The following is an 18,960-nucleotide window of genomic DNA, read 5'->3' as shown; positions in this document are numbered from 1 at the left end:
TATTTCCAATTAACCCCTAGAAAACAGGAAGTGAGTCTTGGCTCAAGGGTAGAGCAGTCGCCTTGAGCTCAAGAGCTCAGGGACAGTGCCCAGGCCGAGTTCAAACCCCATGACCCACAAAGAAAAAACCCTGAAAATTCTTTTAAAAAATTCTTTTAAAAAACAAAACAAGGCCGGGAGTTTGGCCTAGTGGTTAAAGTGCTTGCCTAGCATGCATGAAGACCCGGGTTCGATTCCTCGGTACCACATACATAGAAAAAAGCCGGAAGTGGTGCTGAGGCTCAAGTGGTAGAGCTCTAGCCTTGAGAAAGTCCAAGGACAGTGCTCAGGCCCTGAGCTCAAGCCCAGGACTGGCAAAAAAAAAAAAAAAAAAAAAAAAACCCTGAAATAACTGTAGAGTTAGGTGCAATTCCTCGAGCTTTGACAATTGTGTGAAGGTGCAAATGCGTTGAGATGTCCGGGTGCTATGCAGGAATATGGACACCCAAGTCGAATTGCCAAGGTAAAGTTTTCTTGTGCAGAAGGGCGTGCTGCTGACAAAAACCTAGGTGATCGAGTGCTGGGGGGTAGGGGTGGGGGGTGGGGAGTTGCCCAGGTTTTATCCTTAATGCAGTGGCCCTGCTTCTCTATTCAGATTGTCCCAGGGCAGGCTTGCCATCTGTTCACAACTGGCTAAAACCTGCTACAGCACAGGGGAGGGAACTCAGTACATTTTAGAGGGCAAGACTGGACCCATTCTTGAGGGCTTTAGTCTTGCAGGCAAATTTTGTGGGCAACTAGGACTTAGCAAGAATCTGAAAGATGGCAATCTCCTTGAATAGAAAAGTATGTTTCTCACCGGGCACGGTGGCCCATGCCTGTAATCCTCCCTATTCAGGAGGCTGAGTGAGGATCAAGGTTCAAGGCCTGCCCAGACACAAAAGGGCCTGAGACTCTCCAATTAACCCCTAGAAAATGAGAAGTGGGGTTTGGCTTAAGGTAGGGTGGTAGCCTTGAGCTGCAGAGGTCAGGGACAGCACCCAGGCCAAGTTCAAGCCCTATGAGCCACCGAAAAGAAAAATGTGTTTCTCTATAGTAAACTGAATACATTGGTATTTTCCCCAATGGGTAAATGTCTGATGTCTGTTATCATTTGGTTAGCATTTACCTAGTGGCAAATTCTCACCATTTGAAACACAATGAGTATTCTTGGTATCGAATGCCTTTTGCTCAACATGATTCTGAGATGTACTAGGCTGTTGTGGCTGTCGTCTTTATTTAATGGCTGAGTAATATTCCAGGGGGCAAGTGGAGCAGAATTAGCAGTTTGTTGATAGAGGAGAATCCATCCAGCTGAATTTTTTTCTTGCTGGGGCCTTGTGTTAGCTTCTCATTATCTGAGAGAACTTCAAGGAGGAAGTTGGTCTCTGTTCCTGTCGGCAGTGGTGAGGTTGAAACAAGCATGGAGGCAGGTCTGCTGGGGTAGAGCTGCCTGCTTCCTGGTGGCCAGAAGCAGAAGCTGAAGAGATAGAGTTGAACGTGCCCTCCAAAGCCGGGTGATCCACTTCCGCCCAGCAGATGCCACCTCCCTAATAATCCCGTCATACCAGGACCCGTTAATAGAGTAATCCAATGATCATGTCACAGTCACCTCTCAAAGATCGGAGACATGAAGCTCTTTAGGTGATACTTCTTAAATAAATCCTATCAAGGTGGACCGGGAGTTTGGCCTAGTGGTAGAGTGCTTGCCTAGCCTAGCATGCACGAAGACTGGGTTCAGTTCCTCTGTACCACGTGGATACATAGAAAAAAAAGCCAGAAGTGGTGCTATGGCTCAAGTGGTAGAGCTCTAGCCTTGAGAAAGGACCCAAGGACAGTGCTCATGCCCTGAGCCCAAGCCTAGGACTGGCAAAAAAAAATTATATCAAGGCTCAATAAATAAACTGGCTATAAATGTTTGTATGCCAGTCTTTCAGGTAAACTTTTTTCTTTGTATGTGTGTCTGTGTGTCTGTGTGCCTATGTGCCTATGTGCCTACCTATATGGGGGCTTGAATTGAGAGCCTGGACGCTGCTCCTAAGCTTTTTCATTCAAGGCTAATGCATTGCCACTTGAACCACAGCTCCACATTTGGCTTTTGGTGGTAAGTTGGTGATAATAGTCTCATGGACTTTGCTGTCCAGGCTTGCTTTGAACTGAGATTCTCTGAGCTTCTTAGCCTCCAGAGCAGCTGGCATGTTTTCTTTGCTGAATCAATTCTGGAGTAGAATTATGTGGTCACAGGGTTAACAATTCACTTTTATTAGTGACCCTCTTCCAGAGGATAGCTGTGTTTTCTACTGTGGTCAAGATCGTGGGATTTGCATTCCCTCAAGACCCACCTACTGCTCAGCCACTGTTCTAGTGGTTGTTGGTTTTCCTTTTTTGATCGTGGTAATCACCTTGATTGTGTGCCTGTTGGCCATTCATCTGTTTCTTTTGTGGATATCTTTACTCGGGTCTTGTGTCTTAAGTAGTTAGCTTTTATTATTGGGTTGTCATGGAACTTTTTTGCCAGTCCTGGGGCATGAACTCAGGGCCTGCGCACTGTCCTTGGCATTTTTTCCTCAAGGCTGGAGCTCTAGCACTTGAGCCACAGCATCACTTCCAGCTTTTTTTTTTTTAATGTATGTGGTACTGACGAATGGCAGCTGGGTCTTTGTGCATGCTAGGCAAGCACTCTACCAGTAGGCTAAACTCATAACCCTTGTCACGGTATTTTATTTATTCTACATACGAGTACTTTGCCAAGTGTTTATCACAAACATCCATCATTCTATCACTTGTCTCCTTGCTTTCCTCAACGTGTCTTTTGGCAGTCAATACTAGAATTAGAACTCAAGTCTCATGCTTCTTTTGTCTGCTTGCTTAACTGGCACTCTACCATTTGAGCCAATGCTAGTGTGTGTGTGTGTGTGTGTGTGTGTGTGTGTGTGCGCGCGTGCGCGCGTGTGTCAGTCCTGGGACTTAAATTTAAAAACTTGGCCCTGTCCTGAGCTTTTTCTGCTCAAGGCTAATGCTCTACCATTTGAATCACAATTCAACTTCTGAATTTTGGGTGATTATTTGGAGATAAGAGTCTCACAGACTTTATTGCCCGGTTGGCTTCAAACTACAATCATCAGATCGCATCCTTCAGGGTAGCTAGGGTCACAGATGTGAACCATGGTCTCCACAGTCTCCCACTCCTTGCTTCTACCGCCTTGCTAGCCATGGAGTCCCTACCTACACAACACTTGCAGGTAGATCACGTGGAGTTGGGGCCTGTAGCTTGCAAGGGGTTCCAAGCATGGAATCACATAACACAGTTCCCACCCATCTCCATCTGTCTTTCAAAAGCAGAGCTGTCTCTCAATGATGACATCTCAAAACTGAGAGAGAGGAACAGAACTGGCAAAGAGTTCTGCCCCCTCCTAGCAATTCCTGTGAGAGGTACTTCCAAGATGGATACTGATTGCTTATACCTGTAGTCTTAGCTTCTGAGAAGGCTGAGGTCTAGCAGGATGTCTGTAATCCTAGCTGAGGATCATGATTCAAAGCCAGCATGGGCAGGAAATTCCTTGAGACTCTTATCTCCAATTAGCCACCAAAAAGACGGAAGTAGAGCTGTGGCTCAAGTGGTAGAGCAGTGGCAAAAAAGTCAGTGCTCAGGCCCTGAGTTCAAGTCCCAGGATCACACACACACACACACACACACACACACACACACACACACACACAGAGGTTGTGCTGGCTTTGGAAAAAAATAACAGATTTCATCTCTAGTTTACCAGCAAAAAGCTGTGCCCAAGTGTTTGGTGTGCCAGCCAAGTAAACATTAAGCTGAGTCCAGATTCTAGTACCAATGAGAAAGAGAGAGAGAGGGACAGAGAAACAAAGGAGATAGGTGCCAAGGCTGGCGCAGCTCAGTGTCAGTATCTGCCTAACTGGCTCATGCCTCACATACACCAAGCCCTGCATTCTACCCCAGCACTGCAAAGGAATAAGGTAGGAGAGGAAACCATACCTTTCCAACACAACTGTACTTTTTACCACTGTATCAGTCAGCTTTCTCATCACTGGAACCAAATACCTGAGAAAACACACTAAGGGAGGAGGGACTTAATGTGGCCTTTGGCTTGTCCAGTCACTTGGCCCTGAGTGCTCGGAGGGGCACAGTGGTGGGATGAGAAGTAGAGCAGCAACCAGAAATGGCCTGAGCAATCTGTGATCACTGTTGTACCCGAATTTCTAGAACCCCAAAAAGACCACCAGAGACCACAGCCAAAGCTAAAAAGCAGGGGTTCGTTTATTTTCGAGTCCGGACTCGGGCCTCCGCGTACCAACAGCCGGCAACGCTGAAAGGCCCTGAGCAAGAACTTTACACCGCTTTTAAAGGAGAATCACAATTAACCACTGGTCGAATTAGAACTCAGGTGTCTAACCGCTGAGTACCAAGCTGTTACCACCTGGGGTTCAAGTACATGGGCCCTAAACAAGGGGGGGGGTCATTCCCAGAACTTGGAACAATCTCGGCACAACATTCCCCCCTTTCCCATGATACTTTTAGAGCTAATCTCGGCTATCTCTGCACCATCACACAAGGGCCTAAGGGTCCAGCTAAGAGAAAAAACAGAGTTATCAACCAAGGGGAAAATTCCTTCACTTTGCTCCCTTTCCCATTTTAACACTAGTAGATGGAAATACACAGCTATGAGTATTTACCCACACAAAGTCCCTGTCCAAATACTGCCCATAACTATTATTGATTTTTTTCGATGTAACTTAATTTTTAAAGGGCTACTTTTAGTCCAATCAATCTTCCAAGTTGTTTTGGACAAGGGTTCTAGAAGGTCTGGAAACGGATCCACTGGCTTGGCATGGGTGTAATGGATCCAAGAAGCTACTCCGTCTACTTTGAGGGCGGTGGGTGTTGTCAGGATGACCTGAAAGGGTCCTTTCCATCGTGGCTCCAGATTTTCTTGCCAGTGGCGTTTCACGAGTACCCAATCACCTGGTCTATAGCGATGAGGCACCAGAGGTGGTTCTGTCTTGTACAGGTCCCTGAGCTTGGCCCAGACTTCTTGGTGAGCCCTTTGCAGGGCTTGGAGTGAAAACAAAAATTCAAAATCACCATCCTCTTCTTTTCTAACAAGATTTTCTTTAAGATTGGGTATTATAGGGGGAGGTCTACCAAACATTATTTCATAGGGGGTAAGTCCTAATTTAAAAGGGGAGTTTCGAACCCTGAACAGAGCACAGGGGAGAAGAGCTACCCAGTTTGCGCCAGTCTCCATGGTCAATTTGGTCAGGGTCTCTTTTAATGTTCTGTTCATTTCTCTACCTGTCCTGAACTTTGGGGTCTATAGGCACAATGTAATTTCCAATCTGCCCCAAGTATGGAAGCCAGTCCCTGACTTACCTTCGAGACAAATGCAGGTCCATTGTCTGAACCTATCATTACTGGAAAGCCATACCTGAGTAAGATGTCCTCAAGTATCTTCTTAGCCACTATCTGTGCAGTTTCCCTTTTAGTGGGGAAAGCCTCGACCCATCCTGAGAAGATATCTACAAAAACTAACAAATACTTATATCCATACTTCCCTGGTTTTACTTCAGTAAAGTCTACCTCCCAATAGGCTCCTGGCTTATCCCCTTGCTGTCTTGCCCCTAAATTTTGCTGATTTCTCCCTACATTATTTAGCTGACATACTCTGCAACCTGAAATAATCTGATCAATTTTGACGGCTGCCTCCTTAATTCGTAGTCTGGTTTGTCTTATTAAGTCTTGCATCTTTCTGGCTCCCAGATGAGTACTATGGTGAATTTTTTGTAACACTTTCATCCCTAATTTTTCTGGGAGTATTATGTGACTCCTGGAATCTCTCCACCATCCATCAAGGAGCTGTGCTATTGGTAGTTTCTCAATCCATTGCAAGTCTTCCTCCATATACCCTGGGATCGGTGGTAAGACTTTGGGTCCTGGGTCTGGGAGTTGGAGGGCTAGAGCTGGAGTTGAAGATAAAGCCACCTCCCGGGCAGTCTGGTCAGCCAGATGATTGCCCCTGGACACTAGATCTACAAGTTTCTGGTGTCCTGGGCAATGGACTATTGCCAGTTTCTTTGGTTCCCAAAGAGCAGCCAAGAGTGCCAATATGTCCTCCTTATTTTTGATAGTCTTTCCTTTTGCTGTAAGGAGGCCCCTCTCTCTGTATATTGCCCCGTGTATGTGGGCGGTGGCAAAGGCATACCGACTGTCTGTATAAACTGTCAGTCTTTTATCCTTACCCAGTCTTAGAGCTTGGGTTAAAGCCCCAGTTAGTGGGCGGGCCATCGTGGAATCAGGAAAACGTGAGCTCGCTGCTTGTTGAGTACGATGTCCCCGTGTCCTACCCGCTGGGCCTTCAGCGGCATTTGGGGAAGCCACTTTCGCCTCCACCTCACCCGAAGAAGAAACCTCTACTCCTCCTGTTGACATAGAAAATTGTGGATTGAAAGGAGGAGAATATGGAGGGGGTTCAAGAAGAAGGGGGTCTGTACTATCGGCCAGGACCGGGTGAAAAGGAGCTGAGGGCTTGGGTCGAGAGGCGTCAGCCTGGCGAGAGAAGAAAGGGAGATAACCAGGCAGGGGGAATCTTCTACCAAATTCTGCCAAACAAGAATATAAGGAATCTGATCAAAGTAGCCAAACTGTTCTGGTATCCTCTCCGTTAGCTTCCGTATTATGGAAAGGTTAAAAGTGCCCTCTGGGGGCCATCCAACATCAAAGGTCTGCCATTCCGAATTACAAAGAGTAATTAGTTTGTTTTTACTCAAATCAGAACCTCTGCTTCTAACATCCTTAAAATTCATTATTAGAAGAGCAAGCGGAGTAGTACCCATCTCAGAGGAAGATATCCAAATCAAAAAAACAAACAGAAATACAAAAAAACAAATAAACAACAAAAACAACATATGCGCGCTTAAACCAATAACCAGAAGGGAATTGTTAACCAGGGGGGCGATCACAACACGATTGTCCTAACAGCAGTTCCCCAATACAGCCTGAGCGGGAGTATCAAACAGAGGGATGGTCGCAACACGACCATCCTAACAATAGCTCCTCAATACAGCCTGGATGGAACTATCAGACAGAGGGATGGTCGCAGCACGACCATCCCAACAATAGTTCCCAATAAGGGCACAAGGGACGTCTCCCACTGGCCCCGTCAACAACCCTATAGCACGTCTGCCAGGATTCTTCCTTGACCCAGATACAGAACCTACAGGCAACCCAGATTAACAAACTATCAAATAAAACACAATACACAGAGACAAACGAAGCCAGCCTATTTACCGCGGTTTTCCACGACCCCTTGACTAGGCATCTGAGTGGACTTGGGGGTTCCCAGCCAATGCACCAAATGTTGTACCCGAATTTCTAGAACCCCAAAAAGACCACCAGAGACCACAGCCAAAGCTAAAAAGCAGGGGTTCGTTTATTTTCGAGTCCGGACTCGGGCCTCCGCGTACCAACAGCCGGCAACGCTGAAAGGCCCTGAGCAAGAACTTTACACCGCTTTTAAAGGAGAATCACAATTAACCACTGGTCGAATTAGAACTCAGGTGTCTAACCGCTGAGTACCAAGCTGTTACCACCTGGGGTTCAAGTACATGGGCCCTAAACAAGGCGGGGGGCATTCCCAGAACTTGGAACAATCTTGGCACAATAATCACCTCTAGGACAAGCCCCAAGAGACTCTCTTCCTGTAACCAGACTCCACCCCCACTGCTCACCAAGAATCTACTCAGATCATAAGTCCATCCATGGATTCAACCATTCTTTAGATCAGAGCCTTGAGATCTAATCATCTCCAGAAATTCCTTGGCAGATACTCGCGACCCTGTTCCTCACTAATAGAATGCTTGTGATACCTATGTTTTTAACTATTTTCCCAACATTTGGAGCCTTATAGGAAGTCAAATAAATTTTGATTCAAAATATATCTTATATAAATATATTTATTTATATAAAATTGATTCAATATATAATATATTTTAAATCAAAATTTATGTATAAATTTCATCTATATATCATTTTTATATCATATCAAGCACTGGATCCAAAGCATTAGCACATAGGAGATAATCACTCATCACAACGCTATAGCACAGCCCTTCCCTTCACTGTTTTGTTTTTGACAGAGGCTTAAATTCAGTGGTTTATGCTTGTTCTTCACCACTTGAGCTATTCCTGTAGCCCAGCTCTCTTCTCAGAGGGCTTTCAATCTCCTTTCTCCAGATCTCAGCCTCCTTTCTAGCTGGAATTACAGGCATAAGCCACCAGCACCTGACATATGTACATTTTGCTGCTACTGTTGTTTGTGGGGCTTGAAATCAGGGTCTGGGCAGTGTCCCTGAGCTTTGTTGTTCAAGGCTAGTGCTTACAACCACAGTGCCTCTTCCAGTTTTCTAGTGATTAATTGGAGATAAGAGTCTTGGGGCTTTCTTGCCTGAGCTGGCTTCAAACCTGGATCCTCAGATCTCAGCCTCGTAAGTAGCTAGGATGAGCCACTGGCACCTGCTATCCTTCAGGTTTTTTGTTTTTTTTTATTTTTTCTTTTTTGTCAGTCATGGGGCTTGATCTCTGGGCCCAGGCCCTGTCTCTGAGCTTTTCAGCTCAAGGCTTTCCCTCTACCACAGTGCCACTCTCAGTTTTCTGGTAGTTAATTGGAGATAAAAGTCTCATGGGCTTTTGTGGTTGGGCTGGATTTGAACCAAGATCCTCAGATCTCAGCCTCCCGAGTCACTTGGATTACAGGCATGAGCCACTGGCGCCTAGCTATTCTTCAGGTTTTAACTGAAGACAACTAATACTTCTATTCAGAGAGCCTTAGCCTGTGGACGCTGGAGGGCTGGGGAAAATTCCTGCTTAGTACAGCCCAGCCACAGCTGCCCCTGCTCCAGGTACTTCCAGGGCAGGGCACTCCTCTGTGGCAGATGGGCAGGGGCTGTCTGCCCTGCTACCCGGTCAAGGGTTCATGAGCTCCAACGTTGGCAAGGAAATGAGGCCGGGTGGTCTGGAGGCAGGGCCTGCCTGGGTCGTCACCAAGGCTGGGGCGAGTGTGAGCCCTGCAGTGTACCTGTGGCTTTTCCAGAAATGACAAGAGCCAACAGCTTCCTTGCTGTCATGTGGAGTCCCCTCCCTCTGCCTACCATGCCAGGAAACCCTCACAATGCTAAGACAATGTGGGTGCCATGCTTGTGGACCCCAAGCTGAATGTGCCTCTACCATCTCAAAATAGCCCATGGTTTTTGGTGACAGCAACTGGACCAAGCCACCATGCCTGCCCTTCCTTCTCTCTAAAAGCACCTTGCCTTGTATCTTACTAAAGGCCTTCAGGGAACAAACTTTAGTGCTCTTTGACCTAGTGCTGCTGCTGCTGCTGCTTCTTCTCCTTCTCCTTCTTCCTCTTCCTCTTCACTGGGCTTGAACTCTGGGCCTGGGCATTGTCCTTGAGCTCTTCAGTTCAAGGCTAGTGCTCTACCACTTGAGCTACAGTGCCACTTTTGGCCTGGTGCTTCTTCTTTTTTTTTTTTTCCTCCAGTCGTAGGCTTGAGCTCAGGGCCTGAGCACTGTTCTTGGACTTTCTCAAGGCTAGAGCTCTACCACTTGAGCCTCAGCACCACTCCCAGATTTTTTCTAGGTATATAGTACCGAGGAATTGAACCCGGGTCTTCATGCATGCTAGGCAAGCACTCTACCACTAGGCCAAACTGCCAGCCTGGCCTGGTGCTTTTTAACTTGATTTCCCAAGGCCTATTTAATTGTGTGCTGTGTGTTTTGGGGGTGTGGTTTTTCCCAGTGCCTGCATTCTAGTCTGGAAGGAAGTCTGAACCCCCGGGTTGAGAACTTTACCACCCCACTATCTCAGGAGCTTGGCTTGCACATGTCTTCTGTCTCCCCTTTGTTGGGGTATTACTGCTGCGACTCAGGTGCCCTCAGCATGCCAAGCTGTAGACCAGCCTACTTCATCTCTCTGCCTTATCAAAGCATCAGGATCCCAAATGCAGCGAGCTGGGTGAGAGGAGGCTGGGATGAGGAAGAAGGGTGGACTTCCCTGGTAGACCAGGGAAGCACTGGAGATGGTTCTGGGTCTGGGTCTGGGTGGAGGAGCGGGACACTGACGGAGGGAGTTTCAAGCTCGAGTCTTCTGGGTGCAGAGGAAGGGGAGATGGCTTGAATTATGGAGGTGCGGTTCTTGGAGGGGTGGAGATGAGGCCGCAGGGAAGGGCTGGATGCAGGAGAAGACTGGCTATCTAGAAAAGGAGCACTCTTGAGTTTCGGAGCCCAGTGATTCATTCCATGGCTGCTGGACTCTGGAAATGGACGGAGACAGGCTGCAATGGCGACTCTTTGCCAGTAGGGGGCCACCGGGGTCCATCTTAGCAGAGAAGGGACACAATGAAGCAAGGATTGCAAGAGTGTATCTAGCCCTGCCATCCAAAGGAAGCCAGCCTCAAGGTTCCCCAGCCTTGCTGGCTGGCTCCAGCCCCCAGAGGACAATGCTTAGCCTGAGGGGGTTTGGGAGACAGAGGAAGAACAGTAGTGTCTGGGAGTAGGTTGTGATTAACTTATCTTTATTATAACCTAGGGCCAAAGTGCAGACCAGCCGTTCACCTGCAATGGGCTTAAAAGGGCTGGATGTCCTGGTGTGATGGACTAGGAGAGCCCATCTCCACAACACAGCATGAGAAAAAACCTCTTTTCCATCCAAGTAAGGTTGCTTCCTCTCTGTCCATCTTGGGAGAACTGTTTCTCTGAAAAGTTTCCCGTTAATTAAGGCACATCTTTTGCGGATTGTGAACCTGAGCTCAGCCTGCCGGAGCAGGGGTGGGGCCTGCTGGGTCAGGGGTGAGGCGGGAGCGGCCTGGCTGACTCGGGCTGGACGTGGGCTGGTGGCTCGCCCTTCTGCAGAGGTCAGCTTTGCCCCTCTTGGCCCTAGATGTCTATGCCTGACAGCAGTCTGCACCTCCCTGCTTCTGTGCGTTTTTTAGCCCCTAGCACTGGGTTACGATGTGGCTTTACTTTCGCGGGTTGGAGATGGGGTCTCCTGCAGGGTGGGGTTTGAGGCGTTCGCCACACCACCGCTCCCGCACACAGCTCTGGGAGTGGCTTCCATAGACAGAACTGCTGAGAAGGGCAGGGCTGCCGGCTTCCTTGCCGAGTCCAGTCCACACACGCGCCCTGGGCCGGGAAACCCCTTCCGAAGAACTGGAGCGCGGGGCTCGTACCGCTGCTGGCGGCCCAGCCTCCCTGGGAGGCCGGAGCGCAGGGAGGCCGGCTGGCACGACCAGATGCCGCGTTCGGAGGCCCGTCGAGGACAGGCTGCGGACGCCTGAGCGGGGCCCTGTCGGTGTCTCGGCCGCGCCCTGCAAGGGGATGCTGCAGGCTCACAGGAGCGGAGCGCAGCGGGAAAGCAGGACGCCACCAGTCTCTGGCCTAGGCGGACGAGCAGGCGGCCTCCAGGGGCCCTGGCGTGAGGGGTCGGAGGAGGGCGCCCCAGCAGAGCGGGGCGCGGGCCCGAGCGCCCAGGGCCGCCTCGGTTGGCGGCGATGTCTGCTAGCTGCGGAACTTGGGAAAACCGTCCGCACTTTTTAGATGGGTTCCCGGCCGCGCCAGGAGATGGCGTTGTGGCCCTGCGCGAGGGCCGGGCGTGCTCAGTTCCAGCCCGGGCGGAGGGGGAGGGGCGGGCGCCCCACGGCCAAGCCTCGTTCATAACTTCAGGGCAGCGCCGCCGCAGGACGCGGCTCCCACGCCCGCAGCCCCGCTCGCCCCACCCGCCCCACCCGCGCGGCCTGGGCGGCGGGAAACCGGGCGGCGCGGCCCCGGCCCCCTCGCGTCCCGCCCGGTCCCCGCCCCCACCCGCGCCCCGGGGCTCCGATCGCACGCCCCGCCCCTCCAGGGCGCGCCGCCTCCCTCCTTCCCTCCCTCCCTCCGCCCCCTCCCCTCCCGGCTCCCGCCCGCCTCCTCCCTCCTGGCTCCCCCCCTTCGCGGCGCCCCTCCTCCGCGGCCGCCTCCCTCCTCCCCTCCCCCTCCGCGCCGCCCGCCGCCGCCTCCGCCCGCCGCCCCGGCCGCGTCGGGTAAACCTGTTTGGCGAGGCGGCCGCGCCGGGGCGGATCGTGCGGCCGGCGGCTCCCTCGCGGCTCGCGGCGTCGGGGCCCGTGGCGCGCGCGCGGCCGCCCCTCGGCCCCGGAGCCCCTCGGCGGCGCCACCATGTACTCGGGAGCCGGCCCCGGTGAGTGCTCGCGCCCGGGCCGCGTTCCCGGGGTCGGGGTGGGGGGTCGGCGCCCGGGGCTGCGGGGATCGCGGGCGCCGGGTGTGTCGCCTCCTCCGCCCCGCCGTGGAGCGCAGCCCCGGCTGCCCGGTGTCCGGAGTGGCCCGGGCTTCCCGCGCGGCCTGGGCCCTCTTGGCGCCTCGGGCTCGCGTCCCAGCCCGGGGCCCGGCGGCAGCACGGCCGAGCCGGCGCGGTGCGTGTAGGCCCGAGGCCCGCCTGGCGCGGCCTCGCCTTCCCGGGCCCGGGGGGTGGGGGTGGGGGGCCGGGCCGGGGGCGCCGAGCCGGGGTGGGCGAGGGCGCGAGCCGGGGCGCTCGGCGCCGCTTTCCGCCCGCCGCGCGCCCTTCCCGGGCCCGCTCGGAGGGGAAGTCCAGGAGCGCCCGCGCGGCGGCGGCGGCGGCGGAGGGGCCCCGGCTCGAGCCCCGGCCCGCGCGGGCCTGGGGTGCCTCCCAGACACGCGGTCCTCGTCCCGGCGGGCTTCGGGAGCGCCCTGCCTGCCGGCCGCCTCTGTCTCTGGAAAAGTTCCAGAAAACTTAGCGCCGTTCGCGTCCCCGCTCCCCCGAGTCGTGGGAGCGGCGGGCGACGGCCCGCGCCCGGCGCCTCGCCCGCTCCCGCCCGGCACGTGGCTCCCCGCGGCCGGGACTCCGCCGCCGCAGCCCCCTTTGTCCGCCAGGCTCCAGGCCGCCGCGGGAGTCGCCGGCGCGCCCGCCTCCCCGCCCGGAGCGCGGGGCCCCGCGGCCCCCGATCCGGTCCCCGCTCGGGTCTGCAGGCCTCCCCGGAGCAGCCGGGCCCCGCGTCTCAGCCCGGGGATTCCCGGTCTTCCTCCCCGGGCTCTCGGACCAACTTTTAAAGCCTCGAGGGCTGGGAAAGGGCGCGTTCGCCGCGCTCGGGAGGGGCCCACGCCCGCCGCAGGCGGACGCCGCCCGCCGAGGCCGGGCGGCCTGGGAGCCCAGCCCGAGAGCGAGTTTCCAGACCCTCCGAGAAAGTGGGGAAGCGCGAGGGAGGTGGAGCTTCCCTCCGGGCTTTGTGTGTGGAGCCTGCGGCCGCCGCGGGCGCCGGAGGAGCCCGGCCGGAGCGGGGCGAAGGGGCCGCCAGCCTCGCTTGACCTTGACCTACAGACAGATACCTGTGGGGTCTCGCGGAGCGGGGCCGGCTGCGGCCGGGGAGCTTTGTTTTGGCGTGTCGCCTGTGGTGTGGATGGTGCCGCCGCAGCCCCGCCCCGCCCCGCCCCGGCCCGGTCCCTGGGAAAGCGTCTCCAGGTCATTTCTGGCCATTGCGTGCTTGGGAAATGGCTGCAGTGGTGCAAGCCTGGTGAGGGCAGACCCTTCGAGGCCAAGGCCAGAGTGCCCTCGGGAGGAGCCCTGGCTCGTGGCAGATGGAAGCCACCCAAGGTTCAGGGGTAGGAGGGAGGTCTAGTGGTAAGGTCCAGGCACAGCTCGGTTTGACGCTTCACCGAGGCTTTTCATTTTGTTTAAAAGGAGCTTTTGGAATGAGGTTATGATTGCATTCCTAATTTAGAATAACGAGAAGACATTGGACCAGAATCGTAGAAGTTACAAATACTTCCAATAATACTGAGTGAGCAGTTTACAAAGCCAATTACACACGGAGATGGCTGTGTTCCCTATGGGTGGTGTATGCTGGCTGTTAGAAGACGGGTCCCACACGGGGAATCCGTGCCTATCTCATTTTCCTGAACTATTCAGAAGAGGTAGTGGTTTGAGGTAGATGAGTTTTACATTTGCTGAGAGCTGAGATTGTTGTTTGTTTGTTTGTCTCTCTAACAGAACTAATACTGTATCTAGGGGGTGACTTTCTCCTAGCACTGGTTGGTGTCTGAGGATTTTGCTGGCTGGGACTCCTGTATACCTCCCATTTGCTACAAAGTAACCTCTGTGGGGAGGGGGTGTCACACTTCCAGACCAGTTGTGGAAGCAGGGTTGTCTTTGAGAGCCTAGCACCTTACCTGTCCCTCCTGAGGACAAGCCAGGCAGCGCACCCTACCCCATACACCTGTGGGAAGAACTGAAGTATGAAGACATTCGAAAAGCCTTGGCTCCAAAGAATTGCATTGATGCTAGGGGTGGAACCCAGGGTCTTGTGCATGCTGGGCAAGTGCCCTGCCTGTGAGTGTCACCCTAATGCTGTCTTGTATCAGTGACTAGTGAGCTACACCCCCGGCCCAGTATTTCTGTTGACCTTCGTGGGTGTCAGTGGTTATTGATTTGAGATGTTCAGGCTCAGGTGGGAGGGGGGAGAGCAGGTTCTGGCCCGCCACCCCACCCTTCTCTTATCTGCTACTGCCAATGGTGCACGTAGCCCTGCCCCTCTTGGGCCCCCTATCGCAGCCATGTTGAGGACTGCTGGCACCCACCCACGCTTGGTACCACAGCTGTGGCCTGCTACTTCTGGAGGTCTTGCTGTGAAGTCCTGTCATCTCCATTCCCCCTCGTCTCCAGGAACCTTGATGAACTTGGGGCCACTCTTTGTTCTTGGCTCCCTGAGTCTCGCTGATCCTCACTGTGGACCCATCCAGTGCCCACGCCAGTGCCACACACAGCTGGGCCTGCAGGCCCTCCGCTTAATGGTCTCTGACACGGGACAGCCACCATTAGGGTCTTGCTGAGATCTTCGTGGGGTCTGAGGCCACATTGTGCTCTTTAAGTAGTTCGCTGAAGAATGCGGTCACAGTCTGGAGAGCAGCCCATCCATGTCCAGAGAAGTCTTCCCCGGCCTGATGTCTGTGGCTCATGCCTGTAACCCTAGCTACCCAGGAACTGAGATCTGAGGATTGGGTTTCAAAGCCAGTTGTGGCTCAAGTGGTAGAGCCCTAAGACTAGAGCAAAATAGCTCAGGGACAGCGCTCAGGGCTTAAATTCAAGTTCAGTTGGTGCTCGTGCGTGTGTGCACACACAAAGAGAATATAGGTGGGCATGCTGGATGAAGAAGGGTCATTTGTAGTGTTCCTCAAGGTCATCAGGTCCCACCCTGTCCTTGTCCACTTGTGGTGTGGGCATTTGTCCTCTGTGTGAGTCATCATTGTCTTGTTGCCCTGGAAGAGCTGGGTGCTGTGAGGTGGGCGCTACCCTAACCTTTCTGCTTGTGGCTATAGGCTAATGGAGAGCTATACGTTTCACTGTTTGGTCTTGAGAGCATTGCAGAGGAGATTTCTTGAGTCTGGGCAGAGACAGGAGGGCTCAGCTTGTTCCCCAGCTGACAACACTGTGGGCCTGCAGCATTTTCTGTAATGTGTCAAAGTGGGTACTGAGGTCTCATCGCATTTCTTGGGTGTGTCCATGAGAGCTGCTGGACCGCCGTATGCGACCCTCCCTGCTCTGGATGCAGGTGCCCACCCCGGCTGCCAGGGCTTCGCCCTCAAATGTTTGCTCCTCTGGGATGGAGCTGCGTGGGTTAGTGTGTCGTACTGTCAGGTTGTGCCTGCTCCTGGAGGTGGGCGTGGGCTGTCTTTGGGTGGACCCCACTGTGGAGGGTCCAGAGGAGCCAGGGCTGGGGCAACTGGATGGTGCTGATTGTATAGGGAGAGGGCTTGGGACCCCCCCAAAGCCAGCCTACCCCAGGTGAGACCCTCCTCTGGTTTCTGAGCATAGGAAAGCAGAAACAGGAAGGTGCCTCTGCACCACAGCCATGCGGGGTGCCAAGTGGTCAGATCAGACACATTCCAGAAAACTCACAGCATTGCAGGTGTGGTGTGGTGGGGGTTGTGTGTGTGTGCGTGTGTTTGCATGTGCGGGGGGCAGATGGAGAAGAATGGGAGTGGGAAGAATAAATGGCCCTGGTCTGGCGGGAGCTTTGATTGGAGGGCAGGGCCCCATTGGTCCCTTCTCTGAGGGCAGCACTCTGCCTTTCTTCTTTGCACTTGGGTGACAGTGAGCTGATGACTCAGTGTCCCTAGGCGGACGTTGAGTCCAGGCCCCAGGCTTCTTGCCAGCTCTGTGCCTTGGGTAAGTAGTGGACCTCTGGCCTCTGCTCCCTACCTGGAAAGTACAGGTGATAATAGTGTGTTCCCTCCTCCCATGGGTGTGGGGTGAACAGAGCCCAGCTTACTCTATAGGGTGGGGGAGATCTCACCAACACCCCACCACATAAAGGAAGCAAGCACTGTTGGAGTTGGAATCTGGCAGTGCCAGTGCTGCCATGCCACCCTCTTTCGAGGGCACATTTGATCTGTTGACTTCGGGGTCATGGTAGAAGTAAGTACTTAGGGTGTGTCATTGACATAGTTGGTGACAGGCTCACAGGCTCTGGGTAGGCTTGGGGCTGGGGTGTAGTGGGGTTTGGGTGCTGAGGGCACCATCCAAAGACTACCAAGGCTAGACAGAGGCGGAGCTGGGGCTCAGGGACCCCGTGGCAGGACAGCTGTGTGTGCACTCAGAGGCCCAGGCTGAGCCTGGCTGGGGCTTGATAGTCCTGGGAATGTTGCCTGGGAATCCTACTGCAGGGGCCCAGGACACGCCTTTGTAGTGTCCTATATCGTTTCTGCTCTGGATTCTTCTTCCATTTATTTATGCCAGTCCTGGGGCTTGAACTCAGTGCGTGGGCACTGTCACTGTCCCTGAGCCTGTTTGTGCTCAAGGCTAGATTAGTACTCTACCACTTGAGCCATAGTTCCACTTCTGGCTTTTTTTCTTTTCTTCCTTCCTTTCTTTTCTTTCCTTTTTTTTTTTTTTGCTATTCAAGCTAGTGCTTGAGCTTAGGGATAGACACTGTCCTTGGACAATTTTTGCTCAAGTTAATGCTCTGCCACGTGAGCCACAGCGCCACTTCCAGCTTTTCTCTGTGTTTGTGGTGCTAAGGAATCAAACCCAGGGCTTCATGTATGTTCGGCAAGCACTGTATCTCTAAGTCACTTTCTTGGCCAAATTTCTGGTTTTTTCTATTGATATGGTGCTAAGGAATTGAACCCAGGACTTCATGCATGCTGGGCAAGTACTCTACCACTAAGCCACATTCCCAGCCTCTGCTCTGAATTGCTGGGTGTGCTGGGAATTGGTGTGGAGAAGGTGGCCCCTGGGACTTTAAGTCTACCAAAAGGTAAGAGTTACTTGGCCTTCAGTGTCATGTTTGTGTGGGTGGCAGAGCTCGCACCAGGGTACTGGAGCTCGGGGGCTGAGGACCCTCCGCGTGCTTCACTTGGCTCCCTCTTAGGCTTGGCTGCAGTCAAGCCCTTCAGCCCATGTTCCTGCACCAAACAAACACAGGGGTGGCGCTGGTGTGAGTAGGGTACGTGCTGTTGGTCTACGTGATGGTGGCGCACTTGGTATTCTAGAGTCCTTGAAGCCTTGCTGTCTCCTGACCCTGGCCTTAGACCTGCAAGGGGCAGAGCGGAGAACGAGGAGACAGCAAGGCTCCTGGAGGTGGTGATGGCCCAGGCCTCAGAGCTGGCAAGTGGTGACATCATGTATTTACTTTTTTGTGGGAACAAAGGAGTAATAGCAGTAAGTGGGGAGAAGGCAAAGGCGAAAGCTGGGGGTAATGCTGTGAGGTCTTACGGGGTGGTGGTTGGCCCTGGCATAGGACTGGGTACCCCACTTCCTCCGGGATCCCTGTGCCCTGGTTGAAGGTGCATGCTCGTGGAGGTGGGGCTTTGGCATGATGAGGAGCAGTCGCCACGGGCCTGGAATTGTGCAGCAGACAGGCGGGCGGGCACTCTTCCTCTCCCTTGGTGTGTAGACCTGTGGGTCTTTGCGACAGGGAAGGAGAAGGAGCAGAGGAAACCATGTCTGTGCTGGTAATGTTCACTCCGTGCTGGCGTCTGCGGCTGGGTTGGGAAGCCTGACTGCAGAGAGTGGGTCTCTGGCCCAGGCCTTGGCTCCCTGTCATGCAGACTGCGACAGGATGTCAGGCTGTGGTGTATGGTGATGCTGGCTGGAGCTGTGGTCTGGCCTGGCACGCTTTCTGAGATGAGGCTTTCTGAGATGAGGCGGGGCTCCTCCAGCTGCCCGAGCGGCGGGCATGTGTGCTTGCAAGGCAGCTGCAGTGAGCAGAGGCAGGTGGGCGAGGCTCTGTCCTGGCCAGGCCCTTCTTTGGCTGCGCTGCTGCGCTTCGTCTTGCCTTGGGAATGTTCTGGAGCACGGGAAGACCTCATGGACGCCACTAGCCATCCTAGGACCTGGCAGTAGAACTGCAGCAAGAAAGCCATGCAGGTGGCCGGTGGGGGTTCTGGCTGGAATCCCCAGGGAAGGAAGGCTGTGCAGAGGAAAGCCCACCTGGGTGAGAGCTAAGGGCTGAGCGGGGCCAGCCCAGCAGGCAGGCTGGAGTGGGGTGGAGGGGTGGGGAACGGGAGCCAGGGTGGGGAGTGGGAGCCGCGAGCGGGGGAGGGGGAGGGAGTGGGAGCCGGGGCTGGAAGCTGAGCTGAGAATTCGCTGCAGGGAGGCTCCTGAGGGGGAGCCAGGACTAGCAGCCACCTGGTTAAATAAATCAAAGGGGTTAGAGTGGAGGCCCCAGCCCTGCCGGGAAGAGGGATGGAGCCGCCGTGGTGCCAGTGTGGGGACCATCATTGGCGCCCCATCCAGCCAGGGTGGCCAGCTCCTCTGCAGGGTTGTCTTGTTCCTTCTTGAGCCCTACTCATCCACCATTCCCTGTGGCTTCGTTCAGATCCCAGTCCTGTCCTGTGTCCACAGATGTGCC

The 18,960-nt window shown here is 53.8% G+C and overlaps 1 protein-coding gene across 1 annotated transcript in view; it reads left to right on the top strand.

Annotated features, from left to right (window-relative positions):
* Positions 1–12,131: 12,131 nt before the first annotated feature.
* The window catches only part of Ago2 (argonaute RISC catalytic component 2), a 67,055-nt gene continuing 60,226 nt past the window's right edge, over positions 12,132–18,960 (top strand). The window contains exon 1 of the mRNA XM_090339460.1: positions 12,132–12,275. Coding sequence (XP_090195586.1) covers positions 12,254–12,275 — 22 coding nt within the window. The 5' untranslated portion in view covers positions 12,132–12,253. The remainder of the gene's footprint in view (positions 12,276–18,960) is intronic.

The sequence above is a fragment of the Megascapheus bottae genome, chromosome 9, assembly GCF_031878675.1.
Source record: "Megascapheus bottae isolate mThoBot1 chromosome 9, mThoBot2.hap1, whole genome shotgun sequence".
In the NCBI taxonomy this organism is placed as follows: Eukaryota; Metazoa; Chordata; class Mammalia; order Rodentia; family Geomyidae; genus Megascapheus; species Megascapheus bottae.
This window is presented reverse-complemented; position numbering and strand designations above follow the sequence as displayed.